Here is a 21,131-nt window from a genome sequence, read left to right as displayed (position 1 = left end):
TAATGAGCCCAATTTTTTAGCACACTTTGAATCCACAAGCTGACAAAACAATTAAAAAAAATTAAATCCGTTATATGGTTGCTGCTATTGCCTGGTAGCAGCTTCAGACATTTGATACCACGTTTTGTGCAGTTTTGCTTCTGAAGACCTAGGAATATGCTTTTTTTTGTTTTGGTAATCCCAAAGAAGTAAAAAGTAAGTTTTGGGTACAAGGATCAGAGCTGTTTGTCTTCTCTGCGAGTTCCAACATCATGCTTTTACAAATCCTGAAACAGCTAGAGATGCCCTTGAAAAGACATTTTATTTACAGTATTGATTACGCTCACCATGAAACATAGTGCCCACATACAAGCGCTTGTTTTGATCTCCATAAAAATGCGTCTTTCTGTTTTTTGCAGTATATTCTAAATAGTTGGCAGCCAAACAGTTTTTGCTAATTCCCTTCAGTGCCCCAGCAACTTAGCATACAGATACTTCTAAAATATCTTATTTCAAGCTTGAAGGTCCTATTATTGTTAGGAAAGTAAGGATTTTTTTATGTCTTTTATTGGAGAACCTGCATAGTTGGGAGAGATTATTTAGACAAACTTGCAGGCACAAAGGATCCTTCTTCTGGTCCAGTCCAATGAACAATACCATCTAAAAAAAAATCCTTGCCTCATATTTTCTGGATCATCATTAGTACAGCATCATTCCAACATGAATGACCACATCATTGTTAGGGGTGCAAACAGTAAGACTTGAACATTTCAGTTAGGTTTCAAAATCAATTAAGATCCAGAATGGCAAGCCAAAGATTGGGACTGACCTCATTGCACAGTGGAAGGTAGGAAGATTTGCACCTATAGACTAACCAAAGTGTATGCATGTGGTTGTATATTTGTGCATTGTATTGCATAGTGTCAGCACGAGCAGGGTTTTGTCTGTACTGGACCTTCAAGCTATTTGTTCTGTCTGTATTTAACTGCCAGACAGTTCTGACTTGAGCTCTTCTGCCTTAATCTCAGAATCTAATGTATTGTATTACCTTCATAATACTATTGCATGTTGCAATTTCCAACTCCATTATGTCAGAAAAAACGTTAATCATTTTGCACAAATATGGTACACCCAGTGCTCGCTTCTACCTTGGAGGTCTCCAAAAGGAGGCTAGATAGACAATCACCTTGCCAGGGTCATTTGACCCCAGCATTCTTTCCTGCCATGGCAGGGGGTCGGACTTGATGATCTGCTCAGGTCCCTTCTGACCCTATCAACTATGAAACTATGATACATTTCTAGTCACAAACCTTCCAATAAACTTAGCTTTCTGTTTGCATGTGAGCTGCTGCCTTTGAAAACAAACACAAGTGAGGCTTTTAATTTCTCTTCATCGCATATAAATCTTTTTTAATTTGTCAGTATGTTTTTGATTGAAGAGCAAGTCCATTTTAGGCTTGCTGACTGCAAAGTAGTCAGTTTGATTATCTAAAATTGTTTAGTGAGGCGTATCAGAGCCATAGATGTGCAGATCTCCTCATGTTCTCCATGCAAGTCTGCTGAATTTTCTTACTTTAGTTAGTTTATTTGGTGCATCTCAACCATGCCTTCTGTCTGACCAGACTAACACAGATAACTATTTCCCTTTGCTTGAACAGTGACACATTCTTGCACTTCAAGAAGATAAACTCTATTCAAACTCTTACATTTTTTGCCAATTGTAAAAATCTTACGTAAAACCCATGGGCAGCTTTTCAAAAATTCTGGCAAATTCAAGTTTGAGAAATTTAGACATGCTCTTTTCTGCCAGGTGATTTGGCTTTTACCAGCCTGTGTCTTCAGTGTTGTGAGTCCCTGCTGAATAGCTTCCCTCCATTGTCCAGGTCTTCACATCCATACTTACTAAACACAGGTTTCTGAAATAGCATGCAAGTCAAAATTTAGCAGCAAATTAAGCTGCCTGGGTCCAATAGCATCTGCTAAGGTGCAGTTGTAGGGCAAAACAGTGGAATGACTTTAAAGAGGTCATCCTTCCCCTTAAAATCCAGTTGCTCTGTAGCAGCTTTTTGCTACACAGCTCCTAATATACCCAGATACAAAGCAGTTATCTCTCAAAGCCACCCTCCCTTCTGACTGACACATCAGCTGCAACAGCACTGAACTTAACACTCTGTGTCCCTTTTCACATTGAGAGGGCAGGAAAAACTAACGTGTTGCTGTTTCTTGCAGAGGTGAGAGACAAAGGCTATAGGAAGAAAAAACACTGCAAATTTTCTTTCTGCATATGGAAATTGACCAGAATGTTGTCGGTTTCAGTTCATTACCGGCATACTCAAAGGGGGTAGAACTGATTGCTCACACATCTGGTGAGATGTGCTTCAGGGGTTCATGCTGGAGAGTGGTTTTGTTTTGTTTTGTTTTTTGCAGTCTTTTCCCTTTTAATGCGTTGGGCTTCTTCAGTTATATCCCCTGAAGATGGCATGCCGTGCAGCTTGCCAGTATAAGCTGTTGTACTGCAATAGCATATGCCTGATTCAGCCTTTGGATGACATTGTTGATGAAGAACCTAGACTTCTCTGGCGGTAAAGGATTCCCAGTGCAAACTGGAAGTACACAAGTTGGCACGGGGTCCTCTTTCTTTTGTGCCTAGTAAATGCACTTGTCATATCTAGCATCTAGGAACCTGTACCTTTTTGAAATTCTTCATCCTGGAGTGATTCATAAGTTTGTGCAATGTGTTAGGCAGGGTGTGTCTGATCTCTGGGGGATATCTGAAGTTATTCATTAAACACCAGTTTTATATGTAGGTGATCAGAAAGTTGTAATCATAAATCAGGGATAGAGCTATAGTATGTGTGAGACAAACCAGTTTACTTTTCTGGGCTTTATAATCCTGCTATTACAATGTTTGGCAAACTGGAAACTAGAGCAGCCTTCACACACCTAAATTCCTCACCATCTCCTCCCTGGCCTAGCCTTGGCAATTACTTTTTGACCCATTGACCACAAAAAAATAATGGATGAGGAGAGGCATTTTTTTTGCTGGAAATGAGAAAGCACCTTCTTTCAGGAGAGCTTCAGATGTAAAATCACATGGAAATTCAGGCATGGACTTACAGGGTATGTATGAAGGAACAGCACCTCATCCTGCCAGCGACTGAGAAAAGATAGACGCCAGGCAGCAACTGGGCTTACATGTTCCTTGAGACCCTTCCCATTCCTATGATTCTAATTTGAGGCTATCAGAGGGAGAGCTGTTAACAAAATACAACTTTACATTGTATAACATTCAGACAAATGGCATAACATAACCAGTAAAATTAACATCTTTCTTTCTCCCTCATGTATTATTAAGGTTATGTGGAGGAACAGCCATTCTGATGCATAAAGAAACTGACATTCCAGCAGAAACCAGGGTTTTTAAACCTGCAAGCACAATAGAGTGAGCAGTTAACTTGAAAACTCAGCCTTGCTTTCTTAGTCTTTTCTTTTATACCTCATATAAGCCTGGCTGGCTGTGGTTCTAGTCTGGCCATGTGGAGGGCCAACTGAAAGCAAGTTGTGCCAGCTTGCATCTCTCAGCTAATGTGATGTTTTGCCTTAAAATCTTTTCAGCCCTCTCTGCAGCACTCAGTCAAGGCTCAGTCTTAGTAGCTGTTGTCTAATTGGTGAAATTCAGAGTTGAGAAGGAACTTGGGTTCTGTTCCCTTGTGGTTTTGGATGAATTAATCCCTCCACGTGCTAGTTTGATTCTTTGTAAACTGGGGAAAATGTGTTCTAGATGAAAAATACCAGGTATGCATTTAGTGGTATTACAGGGAATGCTAAGCAGTCATTGGTTGTGTTAAGCTTAGCAAATAAAAGAGGAAAAATCCTCCCAATGATCATGTCAATGAAAAGATCTCTCTGCAGAGTCTCTGCACTGCCTAATCTAGAGGACTCAATTCATGAAAAAGTGGGATACTCACAGGCAAGGATCTGGAATCCCTGCTGGAAAGAAAATCAGACAAGTAGCTACATAGCTGATTGGAGTTTTTGTGTACAGAGAAGAATACTTCAGCTTTATTCCCTGTCCCAATGGCTGCAAGACTAAGGGTGACTGGGCACTGAGGTATTTTTGACAGAGACCCTGCACTGAATCAAATGAACGCTGCTCCACCATCAGGGATGCTAATTCTTCTTGAGATTTGTGAGAGTGCATGTGATCTGTATTCTTGCCACTTCAGAGCAGATGAAATCTAGTCTCAAGGACAATTGTTCATCAAGCAAGGGGTTGCAGCACTTATAAGTGTAGTTGCAACTGCAAGCCTTACAAAAGTGTGATTCTGGCACTTGGGATCACTTGTGCAAAAAGGTTGGGAGCTGCTGCCCTAGGACATCGTTGGTTCATAATAAGTACTAGTTACTGCAGTCTGCATATGGGGCAGACAAAGACTTTGGGTTGAGGAAGGAATTATTCAAGGTAGTGTAGCTGTGGTAAGGCGCACACATTTACTGATCTGTGTGCTGAGGTCATACAGAAAAAATATTCTCTAAGAATTTGTCTTGAACCCGAACCCTTCTTCCCTTTTCTCTTTCAGGACCCATCAGTGACCCAGCTGACAAATGCCAGCCAAGGTGGCCTGAATGAATTCAACCCCTTCTCTGAGAACTCCCGGCTGGTATGTGTGTCAAGCAGTCATGTTAGATAGCTATATACCACAATTGTGTCTCTTGATAGATGGAGCTCAGAAAATGAATGATACTTTCACAGATCTGTCCCCAATGGACAGTGGCCTATCACACTTGTAGTAGGCTTTTCACAAGAGACTCTGAGATTGGATCTCCTTGAGTAGTGATTTCCCTGTAGGAGTTCTGCACTCAGAATAAACAGCTTCTTGTGAGAAGTTGCTGCCCGCCTCAGCAGAAGCTTGCAGCCAAAGCACAACAATCCCAAAGTGTGACGTATAAGAGACTTGATGCCAAGACGCATGTCTGGTCAGCTTCTATTTTGAGAGTAGGAATGCTGCTGAGAGATCAGTACTTGCTGGGTAGTTAGGAGTACTGACCAGGACCTCCGTCTTGCATTCCTAGCTGTTGTGATGGACATCGTGGGATGAGGGGAACAAAAAAAGAAAACAGTCACCATTTAAACAAGTGATGTGAGCCCAAGATTATCTATCTTATGAGAGTGCCCATAATACTTAAAAAGTGTTGTTCTCTGTATTTCCATACATAAGTCCATGGTGGTGAGAAATTGAAAGATTTCAAAAACACACAGGTACTTAAAGGCAAGATGGTTTCTCATGTTCCTGAAAGTGCAGGCCTAGCCTGCAATGGGAACAGTTCTCACTGGAGGCATTTTTGGTGTCTGGCCGTTGCAAAAACCTGTAGTGCCCTAGTTTGGTTGAAGCAGTGCATGTAATGCTCTTCTATTCTTTCATCTAGACAAGTACTGCCCAGACCGTTCCAGCCACGCAGCCCTCCAGCACTTCGCAGCCTGCTGTCCTGCAGCCATCTGTAGAACCCACTCCACAGGTACTGTACCCCAACCACCTGATTGAGTGTGTAGTGAGCTTGGACCTTGATCTTTTCATAGCAGAGCCTTTCAGGAAAACAAGTGAATCTTAGCATATCTTGCAAGACATTGGCAAAATTTAGATCTCTAAAGATCAGAGGTTGGGGCAGGATTTATTTGGGTGGGGTGTGGGAGGCTGCAGCTGATGAGTTTTACTCTCATCTCTATTTATTGGATTGCCCATGGGGTCACTACTTAAGAACATTAACTTTTAAGAACATTAACTTAGAGAAGGCAGAAATGTTTAAACCTCTGCTATCAAAACTATGCTCTATCCCGTCTTGACTGGCTCTCTTGCACAATGCTGCCCACAGCTTATCTCATTGATGCTGGTAACTTAGTTTATGCAATGGAACAGGTGTGCTAAGTTTGGTGGGTGTAAACACAATGTAGTTATATGTTGCAGCTGCTGCTTAGACAGGCCAGCAGGTACCTGACTCTCAAGTTCACTTCAGCAAATGAGCATTCAGAGAGACAGAGACTGCTAGGAGAAGGCTTCAGTTCTCAGAATAGCCACCAGGTAAAAGATCTGCAGCAAGGTAGGGAGGTACAGAAAAGAGAGGTTTAAACTCCAGAGCCCTGTTATTGATTACCTTTTGTTGTAAGGGGCCTCTTCATTATACTTAATCCCTTCCCTCTTAGCTGTTAGTTCTCTTACATGCCATGCAGTCTGGGGCTCCCAGTCACTAAACTAAATTATTACTGAATTGGGAAGGATCCAAAGTGGGTAAGGAGGCTCTTAAAGGAACGATTTCAAGGATGGGAAAGGGTTCTCGTCTTGGCTTTTCTTTTACATGATCTTGATGCTGCTGAAAATTTCCAGCAGCTCTATAGTGCTCTAGCCATGGCATGAATACCAAGAGGGCAAGCATTTCCCAGCTTTCTGGGAGTAGCACAGCTCATTTAGCCCTTGATCTCTCAGAATGTGCCAAACTGGGAAGGAGAGTTGTAGTAGGCACACTTGCAACCAGGGACTGAATGGAGACTATTAACACATTTCTAAAGGCACAGCATGTATGTAAGCTGAAAAAGATTTGAGTACCCCCGTTCTGCTCTGTTAAACGCAAAGCCAATAGGCTTATAGAGGGCCTGTCTACACGTACATTAATATGCCATAAGTATGGCACATTAAGTTTTAGTACCTGTAATAACAGGTACTAAATGTGTGGTAATTGGCACTACTGTGTAGTAGTGCTGGTGCACATCTTTTAAATGATGCTAATGCTTAGTAGACTAATTCTACTGTGCATTAGCACATTTTTTGCTAATGTGCGATAGAATTGGTGTACTGCACTTTTAGTGTCTTGTGTAGATGCATCCAGAGATGATTGAAGAAAGCAGAGTAAGTAAACTAATGCAGCTGAAGGAGATAGTGATGCAGGGGAAAGTATTAGTCTAGAAGAGTCTGCAAGGTATTGACATGCAAGCCATGGGCTGTGGCAGTGTCTCCCTAGTTAATTTGAGGGCAGCAAAAAGGAAAAGGTGGGTGAACTAGTTCAAAACACTTAAGTCTAATGAGAAAGTAGAAAAACCTGCCAGGTAGGGTGTAAAGTCACCCTGGAGGAAGGGCTTGGGGATGGACAGGGAGCTGCTGGGAGTTTTACTGAAAGCTTTTGCTATCATCCCAGTGGTGGAGGTGAGGACCTGTAGGATATCTCAGGTACCCACAAATGCTTTGCTTCTACAGTGTGCTCTGCCTTTGTTGAAATACTGATTAGTATTTCTGAGTACCTAGTCTTTACTTCCATATGGAAGGAATCCTTTCACTACCACCAAATGTCTGCTGACTTGATTTTCTTGACTGATTCATTCACTCTCCATGTAGGCCGTTGCCTCAGCAGCACAAGCTGAACTCCTCCAGCAGCAGACTGAGCTGGAGAGGAAAGCAGCAGAGCTGGACAGGAAGGAGCGGGAGTTGCAGAGTAATACAGCAGCTTTTAACCGTGAGTCATGTTTCATCCAATTTCAAAGTATCCATTTATGCTCCATCTTTTTTTTTTTAACCTGGCTTTGCTGGAGCACCTCCATCATTAACATTCTTTACCGCATTAGACATGAGTTGTATTGTTTTTTGAGTCTGTTGAAGAAACTTTTATCACAGCTGATGGAGGGCATAGTCTACAATTTTAGTCTATTTCTGTGCTATGAGGAGAGGATAATGAAAGTACCTGCCATGGATCTCCTACGGCCCTTGTTAAATCAGCATCTTTCATTATGCCAACTTGTTTAATGGTGTAATGATGCCCATTTCAGTCCTACCACTAGACCATGTTGACCCTCTCCCCTGTTTTTGTCCTACATGTACTGAGTTCTTTATGCACTTGCCTGGACGAAGCTATTTGAAATAGGGTTGGCAATTTCATCTAATGCCTGAAGCTTTACATCAAAAGACCCTGTGTTCAATTTCTTAGATGTTTGCCAAATGAACTGTTGGGCCTGATATTTTCCATCCTGATAGATTCAGGCTGAATCTTTTAGGAAGTCAGAACCAGTTGACTTATTTCAGCGGAAATGGAGAAGAGTGGGGGGAAAAGGCATTGTTTTGCCCAAATACAATGGAATTTGTATAGCTGTCCTGTTCAACTGTCTTGGCTTCGTGATTTGGGGAAGCAACTAGAAATTTCATATGAAAGATTCTCATCGGTGCCAGCAGGTTACTTTTTGCCTTCCCCATACAGAAACTTGTTAAAATGTGGCTGATTTATGAGCCCCTGAAAAATGTCAGCACATACTAAGACTTGTTAGCTGGGCAGCTAAATTCTCTGAAGATTTCATCTGTATCAAGCATGATGCACCCAGAGGAGGAACCCAGTAGAAAGTGAAGGGCAGATAAAGGATGGCAGGCTGAGAACAGAGGGGCAGATGGGGTTGCAGACATCTCCTCCAGAACCTAGAATTGAGCCCTGGAGTCCCAAGTCGGCACTTCTGCTGGCAGCATATAATTGTGAAACCTGTTGGCTGAGCATACCTTGCCACCATCTGCTGGCTATTTCATACAGAGCAGGGGTCAGCAACATACAGCCTACAGGCTGGATCTGGCCGGAACATGGATTGGATCTGGCCTGCAAGGGTCTGATCTGGTCCACATTTTACTAAGGGCATGCTGATTTCCCAACCATTTGATGTCGTTTGCAGCTACTCCAGCCAGCTTCTACAGGTCACATGGAGGGGCGTTTTTCTCTGCTGCTGCCTTTGCTCACTATCACTGGAGCAGCTGGAGTGGAATGGTGGTGCCCATGGTGGCTGCTGGGTTGCAAGCTAGGGCCTGTGTTGGCAAAAGGGTGCTGAATCCTGATATAGGAAGTCTGAGTCTACTGCTGTTACTTCATTAGCACAAATGTTAGGGATGTACCCTGCAGATCTGAACATCGATGGCGACTTACCTTGGAGGTCTGCCTTTTTCTCATCATGGACTTTTTTTGATTTTTCATTTATTAACTGAAACTACCTTAAAATGTCAAGGTCGCAAAGTCAAACACTCAAAAGAAGCCATGAAAAGGCAAAAGGCTTTGCCATGTCAGCTGTCTTCATATATGCATTATGTCACATACTACTCTTTCAGCATGACATCTGCCTCATTTAGTACATAACTGTTTTCATTCAGTGTCTTATTCAACAAATGGCATCCAAGTCCTGAATTTAATGTAGAATTATTTCTTTTTGGGAGTCTCTGCAGTGGCCTTGGTTTAGTAATCCAAGTGCTTCACAGACATTAATTTATTTTCACACATCCCCTTGGGAGGGGGCAAGGATGAAGTGATGGTCCCCTCATCTTACAGTTGAGAAACTTTGTCCAATTTTGGGAGCCCTTCCTGATCTACAGCACCTGCTTTCTAGAGAACTTAACATTATACCACACTTTTACTGCATATATTTACATACCATATCCACCTTTTCTCCAGAAATCAGCCCTCCAAAATCAGAGTGTGTATCGTAAGAAGGAAAGCTGATTTTCTTCTCTGGAATAGAAGCACGGAGAGGCTGTGATGTAATGGCCGCCAAAATGACTGCTGTTTCTCTCTGGGCTAGCAAACAGTAGGGGCAGAGTCCAGTGATAACCCTCTCACAGCTGCTACTGAGCTGACTGTAGTATTTGGCTAGCAGTCAAAAGCTGTTGCTAATTGGGCAGCAGCTATGGAAGGATTAATGCTGTAGCTTTCTGAAATGTTGTTGAGATGGTTGCAGGTAGGTAAACTACTGCTCTAGTCATCTCTTGGTCACAAGTCTAGAAAAATCTTTTTTTCTACCTTCATCCTTCCAAAAACAAGGTGCATATCTTTTTTGGGGGTGTATGGTATGTGAGACAATATGGTACATTCAAAACATGTCTCCAGGTGGGTTCATATCTAGGTGGGAACAAACAGCACTTTTTCAAATCTGGCTCTGGTTGCCTCAGATTATACAGCCTGACAGTGAGAAATCCAGGATTATCCGCCAACTGTGAGAAGTTTGTGACTTGACTAGCATTATCTAGACCAGAGGGAACCCACCTTTTTGGCATGCATGCCACAAATTAGCCCTACACTCTCCCTGAGTGCTGCTCCAGTCCCTTTCCACTGCCTGCTTTGCCATCTGCTCCTTGCCTTATGTGCTGCTCTGCTGCCTTGCCACTCCTCTGTCTCCTGCATATCACCCACACAGAGACATATCACCCACAGGCTGTCCATGCCAGTTGTAGCACACTGGCTACTCCTGATCTAGAAACTCCGTGCCAGATGCTGGCATAATTCATTTTTCCAGCATGACGTTCAGCTGCTTTATCCCTGGGACCACACTTGCTTTTTCTGTGCACTCCTACCTCTTTAATTGTACACCAATCTTTCACCAGTGAAACATAGCTGCTCCAAGCAGCAGTCCAGTTCCATTCTTAACATTTATTTTTGGAGGGTACTATCCATCCCGTGCTCTAACAGGAACAGTCATCCCGTAGAAAAATTGTATGTGGTGATGTTGAGGACTGGTGTTGTGTATAGACACTAGGCACCCTGAATTCTGGCATTTCCTAACTTGCAACATTAAATAAGCAGCATGAGTAATGTCTGTCACAGCTGCCTCATGATTTTTCTTATCGTGACCCTTCCCAAAACGAGAAGCATGCATGGAGTGGAGTAGGTTTTTGTTTGGGTTTTTCTGCATGCTTGCTGCTGTGACTTAAAGAAATCAGGTCAAAGAAGTGTGTGCTCTTTCTCGCGTGGATGGTGGGTGAGATTTGTGGTGGACCTTAATCCCCACTGAAGCAGTTCCCAGACTCAGACAGGCCCTGGGAAGCTGTTTCTGACACAGTTTAGCTCGCCAATCTGCAGTGTCTAAAAGAACCTGTTCCTAATAGTGTCAGTCTGTCCAGGGTCCCTTTAAGGTAGAGACTGTTCAAACTTAGTTACTTGCCAGGGTCTGGATTCTACAGTCTCCTGCAGTTTCCATCCCAGTCTGTATTGATTATTTATCTGCCTGCTTACAAATGATGATACTTTTAGCAAGTCTCTCAACAATAGGCATCTTAAAGGAATCTCTCCTTGTCCATTTTTCACAGCGAGACAAAACAATTGGCCACCTTTACCCAGGAAGTGTCCAATCAAGCCATGTTTCTATCAGGATTTCGCTGTAGACATCCCAGCAGATTACCAGCGAACATGCAAGATGCTGTATTACTTGTGGATGCGTAAGTAGCAGTCTATGACTGGGAGAGTTGGGGGAAATGATGTTGAGCTAGGGGGAGAAATTGTTGGGACTTCCAAGAAGTTATTTAATCAAATGCTGACTTTTCTATAGTAGCTCCCTAGACTGATCTCTGATGTAGATGCCATGTCTAGCTATGAACTCTGCTTCTCTGTCTTGTAAAGTTTCATTTAAAAGACTGTCCAATGGAAGATCCTAAGTGTGCTGGAGGAAATGCTAGGTGAAACTCTGTAGCATGTGTTATGCAGAAGATTAGGCTAGATAACTATAAATAGCCCATCTCCAATATAAAAAATGAGAATCTGAACAAATGGTAAATATTTAACACTTAATATAATTCAAGCAATACTTCTCTAGTAGTATTTATTGTTGTAAGTGGCTGGGCTTCAGCCTGTCATAGTTTGGCTTTGTTCCTGGCTTGCTGCATGTAGTACTTATTAAACTTAAAGAAATAACAGTTAGCAGAACTAGAGAGTCTTTAATTATTGTCAGCCAGCAGATTAGACTAGCTTGCAGAGGGGAAGTGCATAAACGTTTGTGTGTCCAAAGTGTGGTAGAACAGTTGTTTTTACACCTTTGTTACATGTTTAATAACTTTTGATACCAATTAGGTTTTAATGATTATGTAAGAAAACCAATTTCTAGTTGTTACACAGATAACTATGCAGGTGTACCCCTTTTTACCCTTTTTGCTTATCTATCTATCAGTTATTCTTTGACTGTAAACCTCCCTTCAAATCTCATCATTTTCCACGTGTGATTTGCCAGGGCATTGAAACTTCCTGCTTGTTATATTTTTGGCAGCCCCCCTGAGCCTGTTACTATCTTATTGTGGTGTTTATCATCTTCCAGGAATAGAGGAAATGTGGTTAGAAGTGGAGACCTCATTAAACTAAAGGAGAGGTGGGGATGGGTCCTTCCAGAACCAATTATGTAGTACAAAAAAAAAAGGTGAAGATTTGAGGTGAAAGCATTAAGTAGCAGGATCACATGCAGCTCTTCAGCCAAGATGCATCTTTCTACAAATGGTTCTTGGTAGGGAAGGGAAATTCAGAAATTGTGACTTAGGTGCTTCCCACTTCCTACCAAGCATATTATTTGTATTGTTCCTTGAGGAGGGGGTGGTGCTTTGTTTGTGATGCCTTTGTGAGTTTTCCAAGAACTTGTTAATCTTATTTCTTCTCTTTCTCCCATCCTAAACAGTTCACTCAGTTACTCTGCTTCTGAACCTGCTCGCTTGCTTGGCATGGTTCACAGTCGACGTAGACTCTAGAGGAGTAGACTTCGGTCTCTCAATCTTGTGGTTTATTTTGTTCACCCCCTGTGCCTTTCTTTGTTGGTATCGGCCAATCTACAAGGCTTTCAGGCAAGTAACATTTTCCAGTTTACTGGGGGATTACATCGTATACTGGAAAGAATTGCATTTTATCTGTTCATAGTATCTTTGCCTTTGCCTTCCGTTAGACCAAGCATGGACAGTTATTTGGGCTGGAGGGCCACTTAACAAGCTTTGGCGAGCTGTTGCCAGCTGCACATGCATGTATGCTCCCCAGGCTGCCCCTCCCATCCAAAGTCAGCACCTGCCAGCTACATCTGCAGCTAGGGAGGGCGGGGGAAGGAGCCTGGCCGCAGGCCTCTGCAGTGCCCCACCATCAGTGCACACATCCACCCTCACCCTGAGGCTGCCAGGAGCCCTGATGGCAGGGCAGGGAAGGACAGTGCAGAGGCCTGTGGCCAGGCTCCATCCCCCGCAGGCAGGGGCTGGCCGAGCTGCACTCTGGCCCTGGTGGCTGCTGGGTGGAGGCAGTCCTGACTGTGCAGCACTGCATGGCAGCTGGAGCCACAAGGCCCAAGCGTAGCTTACCCAGGGCCTGCCAAGTGGATGGGGCTACTTCTACCCAGAATCCTCCTTGGCGCCTGGGAAATTCAGTCCAGCCCCACAGGCCCTAGGTGAGCCATGCTCCGTCCCTGGCTTCTGTTGGTGGGTAGTGCCCAGGGCCTGTGGGGCTGGACTGCATTTCCCAAATGCTGTGGGGAGACATTGGGCAGAAGCAGTTCTGCCCACTTGTGGCAGACCCTGGGCAAGCTGTGCTCGGGCCCCCACCTAAGCTGTTGGCTGGTGCAGGTGGCAGGTCCGGCTCCTGCCTCTGCTGACCTGTGTAGTGCTGGGTGGGTGGGCAGGATTACTTCTGCCCACCACCCCCACAGCATCTGCAGAGGCTGGAGCCAGAGCTGCCATCCACATCGCCTGCCAGCAGAGGTGGGGACCTGTGTGCAGCTCACCCAGGAGCTGCTGCATGATGCTATCACCTGTGCCACCTACCTGTGGGCTGAATAAAATCAGCTGGTGGGAGATATTTTGCCCACCCCTGTGTTAGACCAATATGTTTCCTCCAGAAAGGCTGTTTGGAGTATGTGGTTGGAGGTTGGGAGAGAGTGATATCTTGTGTTCATAGTGAGGAGCTCAGACTATGTGGTAGAAATGATTCCCTCTGGCCTTAAAATCTATGAGCCTGTCAAAACAGACACTGAGATAGCTAAAAGGTACTCTATAATGGATAATGAAAAACTTAAAAGACCCACGCACAAATTCCTCTCCAAAATGTTTTCCAGCGGTTATGAAGTCTCCATGTTATGCATGTCAGGGAAAAATAAATGTACAGCAGCTATCCACTACTAGTCATTCAGATGATCCTGCTTACTATATTTTAAGATAACTTTTGCAAGCAATATCTTACAAAGCTTACAGATTGTGTTTACAAGTGTTAAAGAAGTACATTCCCACTTTCAGAGTGATACCATGTGCATACTACAGCTTTTGTGTTGTAAATCCTCTTGCTGCTGTGGTAATCCCTACCTCCTGAGCAGCCTTCAGCTGGAAGGATGGTTCAGTGTAATTCTCTGCTTACATGCAATGTTTTTGTAACTTGTGTGGTGCATTTGTCTCAGTGGTCCCTGAATTTCACTCAGTGTTCTCTCTTCTGCAGGTCTGACAGCTCTTTCAGCTTCTTTGTGTTCTTCTTCATCTTTTTCTGCCAAATAGCAATCTATATCATCCAGGCAGTTGGCATTCCTGGCTGGGGAGACAGGTAAGCATGGCTTGCCACATTGGGCACCACCACCCTAAATCAGTATCTTCTTTTCACAGGGCAGCAGTTGTGGAAGGGAATTTCAGTCTTGTGCTGTTTTTCTCAAAGCTGTCCTCTTCTATTTCTTTCCTTTGATGTGGCTTTTGCAGATCATGGCTGGGGTTCCTTTCTCCTCCTCACTCCCTGTTCTAATCACAGCAAAGGCACACATCTCCCTCTCCTAACATCACCTTACATAAATCATAGTTATTACTCTTTAAAACAGAACAGGAAATGCAAATCTGATTTAAAAAAAAGTCAAACACTTCCTGTTCAATCCCTTTTCTTGTTTCCTTTGGCAGAACATGATGAATTTAGGTATTGAACTTCAAGACCTCTTTTTCAGTGGTGCAAGAGACGATTAGAAAATGCTCTTCAAATGGCCCTGTGTTTTATTTGGATAGCCTGGTAATCTTACTGTTAGCAATTTACCAGGATTAGGGCTACAGAAAACTTTAGGGCTGGTGGGTCTCGGGGATCTTTTTATCTAGCTTTGCTTCTTCACTTCCATTTCCCTTTCTGCTTTCTTCCCATTTCCCGCAGATCTGTTCCTGGCCTTGTAAAGCTGGCACACAATTTTCTGGCTTGGATTCTATCTACCTGTTTCCTCTCCCCTATCCTGTGATAAATTGACTCTTAAATGCAAAGTACAATTTTGTAAGAATGCTTTGTCCTTAAAGGTGGTCCAAGATGTGACTGTCCCAAGAACTATGATTAACTCATAACAGCTAGGGAGTATCATGGAGGCAATAACTGCGTGGTGGAGATACAAGGTGCACATAGTTAGCATTAGACTCTGTCTAGCAGGCTGCTTATGAAAATGGAAATCAGGACCAACTGTACCCTGAGCTGCTAGTTCCATAATGTCCCTTATGTTGAGGAAGTTCTAGTACCTTTTTGTAACTGGCCTAATAATTCTTCTTGCACACCAGTCTGTAGAGCTGTTTTCCACTCGTATCCATCTCTTGAAGGTCTCCATTTGGCAAGTGTTTTCTTGCTGTGTGCATTCCTCATTAGGCTGGTGTTTAGTACACCCTGAGAAAAGAATTGAGTTAGAGAATGGGAAGAGCACCTTAAATACCTTTTTGCAAAACATCTAATGCATTGGTTCTCAGCTGAGGTGCTGCAGCACCCTTGGGGTGCTGTCACTGTGGGGTGAAATTGCCCCTCACACCTTGGTTTTCAGGAGGCATGTAGAGCATGACCAATGAGAGAGCTGTAGCAGAGGCGTGCTGCTTCTCGTTTCTGGGTAGAAGCCAAACGTTGAAGAGGTAGACCAGAGGCAGTGAGCCTGCTTGCAGAACATAATGCAGCCTGCTGCAGCTCCTTTTTAACTGGGTTCCACATGCTTCCTGAACCAAGGCACGCAGGGCTATTTTACTCTGCAGCAGCAGCAGCCTGGAGATGAGATGCTGCCGCCACCAGGTAGAACTGCCCCACATGCCTTTATGTTCAGGAGCTACACTGTGAATAGAATCAGCAGAAATATTGTGCCTGCCTGACTGCCCAGTGTAATGTAGGCTGTATGCCTTTCTGCTGTAGCCATTTCTCAGTTTGGCCCCAGCACATCTCCTGAAAACAGGCATGTGGGGCTGTTGCATCTGCCCGCATGCCTCTGTTTCAGGAGATGCTGTGCAGGGTCAGACCAGGAAGGGCTGTGGCAAGAGCATGCATTTCTGCTACAGCCACTTCGCAGTCTAGCTCTGCAGGAGGTGCACATGATATGGATCCTTTGGCCACAGTAGCAGTGGGATGGGTATTATATAAAATTATAGAGTGACTCAGTTAATAACTGATTAATCATTAACATGACAGTTATGCTTATAATATATTAATTTTTTAAAATGGGGTGTTGTGACATTTAGAAAAGTTGTGGCTGGGTGCCTCGAGTGTAAAGAGGTGGAAAACTACTGAACTAATACTTTCATAAACTTCCTGCATGAAGGCAGAAAGGCATTATTTCTGTGGTCTGACATTCCTATAGCATGTCCTCTTCATGGTCACTTGATCTTGTTATTAAATGATCCAAGTAATGAAGTGCTTGTCTCAGAGTCATGTCTTTTCTCTCGTCCTTGTATGAATCTGGTCTTCTTCCTCCGCTCAGTATGTGCTTTCCCTCTTACAGTGGTTGGATTGCAGCTCTGTCTGAGGTAAAAGAAAACTTGGCTGTGTCTATAATCATGATGGTGGTAGCTGCATTTTTCACGCTGTGTGCTGTTCTCTCACTCTTCCTTCTAAAGCAGGTAAGTGATTTAGACAAGAACAGGGTTCCTGTTAGATCATGAATACCAGGAACAATTTATACTAACAATAGCAAAGAGTATCCCAGTGTTAAAAAGTGTTATCTTCTGGTGGTACTATTAGCAACTTGGTTTCAAAGGCAGAACGAAAGCAGCAAATTTGTGTTATCAAAAGCTGTGTTGTGCTTGTTCGTCCTGTACTTGTATCAAGTCCATCACTATAAGAAAACTTAGTCATGGGAATAAGAAACCAAGGGCCACATGAGAAGACTAGGTTGCCATTTATGAGGCAGTACTGAGCATTAATAGGGGTAGGGGCTCATTGCTAGAAAACTGGGGAGCAGGCAGGACACTTAAGATAACTGAAAGCAGAGAAGACTTCAGAAAAGTTCTACAGAACACAAGCATGCTAGATGTATGGGCAGCATAATAGAAGAAGTACAGAACAATGAAAGCTGCCTAGAAAACTTGAACTGTTATGTTATTATGTTCTAAAAGACCTGTAACTAAGCAAGGAGCTTTAGTGTCATTGTGGGCAAGCTGGTGAAGGTCTTTGCTTACTGTGTAGTGGCAGTGTTATGATGCATAAAGAATAGGAAAGAAAAGAATGCCATGACAGTATTACAGTGTCTTTGTATGAATAAGGTAGGTTGTTTGTCCTTGCCAGCACTAGGGTATTCATCTGATCTTACACATAGCAGGAACAGGTTATGGAAAAAGTAGCAGGTATGGGGATGAATGTGTCAGTATGACTCGGTTTGTGTGTTGGGGACAAACTGCAACTACTTGGCATAGAGAGGGGATATGATAGATACGAAGAACAAGTGGGCTGGAGAAGGGAAGCAGGAGTGCTTCTTCTCATAGTACAAACACAAGGGCATATTCAGTAAAACTAGAAGGCACTGGAAATGGTACATAGTGACATATGTTTCCCTACAGCATAATTGGTCCTTTATTTATCTGAAGATCTCAAGTGAGACTAAGACCTACATAGAATTTCAGGTAGGGACTAGACATTAGGGCTGTGCAAAGCTTCAGCCCCTGATTCGGTTCGGTGGCCAAATCTCAGAATTGAATCGGGAGACCCTTTAATCTCTCTGAATTGATTTGGAAAGATTCAATGATTCAGATGTAGACACAGCTTTAAATGTTTTTTCTACATGCCTCAAGGTACCTCAAGGGCTCATGAAAGCTGCGATGCTGGGGCAGATGGAGCATCCCATAGGAGCAGGGGGCTCCCCAGCACCCTTGGCAGCAGACCCAGAAGTGGACCCAATCCACTTCCAGGTCTGCCAGGCAGTGTGCCCCCGACTTGGTGACTGGTGCCTCCTAGGTCGAGGGGGACACCCAGGGTCCCCCCACGGTTGATCACTGAGCTGGGGAGTGGGGCAGGAGTGCCTCCCGTGCACTTGGCAGTGGACCCAGAAATGGACCGTAAGTAGTTCCGGTCTGCTCCGGGTTCGCCACCAAGAGTGCGGGGGGGCCCCCTCACACTTCTGTGGGACATGCCACCTCTCCCAGCATTGCAGCGTTCACAAGCCACGCTCATACCTTGAGATACATAGAAAAAACATTTAAAGCCGTGTCAGTGGCTCCATTGCTGATTCTCTGAATCAGCACTGAATCTTCAGATTTGAATTTGGCTGAATTGAATCACTGTCCCCAGTTCGGGCTGAATCCAAATCAAATACAGCCTGTTTCACACACCCCTACTAGATATGTTTATGGATCATAAGAACATTACTTATTCACTGAACTAAATTTTCTCCATTTATAATGAACAGGGTTCTCCTCACCTTCATCCTTCTGGACCTCAGACCAGATGTGATTCTTTAGTCATTCTTTCTTAGCTGTTGAGTTTCCTTCCACCTGCAAGTGAAGCTCACTAGCTGTGAAACTAAAGTGGGGAGTATTTCGTAGCTTGCTACATGCTGTCTAGTCAGCTGTCTAAGTCCAAAGGTTCTAGTCTGCTGGTGACAGGGGAAGAGTTCTTAAATTGACAGATTTTTCTTTTTTCGGTCTCTCTGCTCCCTCAGGTGCACTCTCTCTATCGCCGGACAGGAGCCAGTTTCCAAAGGGCCCAGGAAGAGTTCTCCCAAGGCATCCTCACCAACAGGAACTTCCAGAATGCAGCTTCCGGGGTCGCGTCCTCAGCTGCACAGAGTGCTTTCCGGGGGAACTAACCCTATGTAGGATTGCCTCTGCAACACCTTCCTCCCCTCTGTCTCTCTTGCCACAACCCTGATCTTCCTTTTAAGATGCACTTTCCATGGGTACCATGCTAACTCCGTGATGCCAGCTGCAGAGATGAGAAGAGGTCTCTTTAGCTTCAGCTGCCTTCATTTATGGCGACTAGTTCTTTCCTTGCTTTGGTGTAGGGGATAGGGAAATGGCCCCAATATCAAATATATCTTTCCTTATCCAGGACATGTACAATGTTTTTTTAACATCCTCTCCTCCCTTTTGCCTCTGTCAGAGGGGTTTGGAGAAGCAGATTTCCATACTTTGAGTTTTCTTCCATTGGGCTTTGCTATGAAGGATTTATTTTATAACTTGCACCTAATAATATAATGAAGGGAGGAAGCTGCCTCTGCTACTTAGCCTTGACCTCTTCCTGCCAGGCTTCTGAGGGGTCTGGCTACAACAGTGCATAAATGATGCTTTTTGGGAAGACGGCTCTTTGCTGGCATACCATGGTGCAGGACTTCTTCATGCTTCTATTTCTTCTCACTTCGAGGTGAGGATCCTACATCAGACTGTACTATGGAACCGTATTTATACCTGTATCCCCTCAGGGAACAGATGGAAAGTTGATCAATTGGAATGCAGCCTTCACCATAGCCTTAAACCTTGGGGTGATGGGGATACACATGACCAGCTCCACTTTTATGTAGGAAATAGCAGTACTGAAGAAGCCAGAAGCTTTCTGGAGCTACCCTGCAGGATTGTGTGCCATGTGGGTATTAGTTTGGTGGAAGGGGAGAGAATGAGAACGTGGGAAGCAAACTGAGCCACCAGAACCATCTTAGGAAGCACAGAAGATGTATCCAACCTCCTAAACCCTACTAAGTGGGGTCCTCAGTTTGGAACACTACACATTGCCTGCTGCTGGCCTTTCCTCCATCCTGTCCAGCTTGCTGTCTGTACTCTAGAGGGGGGATCCCAGAGAATGTGTGGACTTTCTCAAGGGTGAATTCCTACTTTTTTTTTTTTTTCTAATCAAAAGACATGTCTTGGTTAAACTGTGTTCCATTTCTAAAGCTGTGTCTGTGTGAAGCCCTGTCTGCTGCTCATGTCTCTTGTTGGAAGCTCATTCCAGTATGTGGGCTGCTAGATTCAAGTGTCTCCTCAGAATATGCTTCTGCTTCACTTGTAATCACGTCCGTTTTGATGTGGAACAAGTTTTAGATGGATTTTAATGGGAGCGCACGTGTATTAGGTTACAGAGTTTTCTTTGAGCTCGAGCAAATGGTTCCTGGGTTGCCTGCCTCGGAGCCCTCTCCATACAGTGAACGGAGGGAATTTCCTGGTGCCCAAGAAAGGGTTTACGGTGGAGGAATTAGTTGTTCTTCAGTTTTGCCTTCTGTAATGAAAACACCTACCTTTTATCAATTGCTTCATCCCTTTCCCCTCCTGTCAGCTGTGGAGTTCTGAATATTTAAGTATCAGTCTCTGCTGGCTCCTCTTATCCTGTGATGGGAAGTGTAATTTTTCTAGTAGCAAGCTGAGAATGGCTATGTGAGACTAAATGAGTGCTGTGCACTGAAGAACTCCAGAAATCTGGGCAAAGGAAGGTTAAAAGTCTCAAAAATAGTGTGATCACTTTCAAAGTGCTTTATATTACTGTGAGTTTGCGTTTCAGGAACTCTTCCCAAGGTCTGTATCAATGGGTAATTCTTCAGAGGCTACAGGAAGTCTTAAGGATGTGCTGGGTGCATCTGGAAGCCCCTGGTCTTGGGTTTTATTGGAGGTAATTGTTAAATTGGTCTAGAAAGACAAATCCAGCCCCTTGCATCCTGAGATGTTTTGCTCCTTTCTGCCTCTACTGTAGAAGCACATAAAACTCAATCCACTGAGAATCTTGACTTTCCTAGAGACTGCTCCTGTAGACTTAAGGGGCTTGCTGTGAAATTGCAACTGTTGTTTAGGGTTATGTACATCCTTATCTACCTGGGCTAATTGAACAAAGCAGTGAACTTCACCAGATAAGTGCCTCGTCCACTTGGACTTTATGAGAAATGAAAGGGAAGGAGGGAAACTAGGAGCCTTCACTTTAGTAAGAGAGGGGGCTTGATTTCCGCTGTAGTTCTGATCACAGTCTTGTAAAAAAATGATGATCTGGGTGATCATAAACATCCCCCTTTCCACCAGATCCAAGCCAGCGTACCTGGGGAGGCTTCCTCCAGCACCTTGTGCTTTTGAATATATAATAATGGAAACCTGAGATTTTAAAGTTTCCCCTTTTCTGATGTATTTTCCCCTTCTAATCTTCATGTAAAAATGTATATGTTAAGTCAAACTTTTGTGCTTAAATAAAAGTATAAAATTTTA

The 21,131-nt window shown here is 43.8% G+C and overlaps 1 protein-coding gene across 2 annotated transcripts in view; it reads left to right on the top strand.

The window, feature by feature from the left end:
* The window catches only part of SCAMP2 (secretory carrier membrane protein 2), a 26,313-nt gene extending 5,182 nt beyond the window's left edge, over window positions 1–21,131 (top strand). For both annotated transcript variants that reach the window (XM_090029959.1, XM_090029960.1), the window contains exons 2-9: window positions 4,560–4,640; window positions 5,407–5,496; window positions 7,362–7,479; window positions 11,067–11,195; window positions 12,416–12,578; window positions 14,200–14,301; window positions 16,466–16,583; window positions 18,617–21,131. In XM_090029959.1, coding sequence (XP_089886085.1) covers window positions 4,560–4,640; window positions 5,407–5,496; window positions 7,362–7,479; window positions 11,067–11,195; window positions 12,416–12,578; window positions 14,200–14,301; window positions 16,466–16,583; window positions 18,617–18,763 — 948 coding nt within the window. In that variant the 3' untranslated portion in view covers window positions 18,764–21,131. The remainder of the gene's footprint in view (window positions 1–4,559; window positions 4,641–5,406; window positions 5,497–7,361; window positions 7,480–11,066; window positions 11,196–12,415; window positions 12,579–14,199; window positions 14,302–16,465; window positions 16,584–18,616) is intronic.

This window comes from Crocodylus siamensis, chromosome 15, assembly GCF_052110815.1.
Source record: "Crocodylus siamensis isolate JL-2025a chromosome 15, ASM5211081v1, whole genome shotgun sequence".
Classification (NCBI taxonomy): Eukaryota; Metazoa; Chordata; order Crocodylia; family Crocodylidae; genus Crocodylus; species Crocodylus siamensis.
Note: the sequence above shows the minus strand (reverse complement) of the source record. Positions and strands in the feature narration are given on the sequence as shown.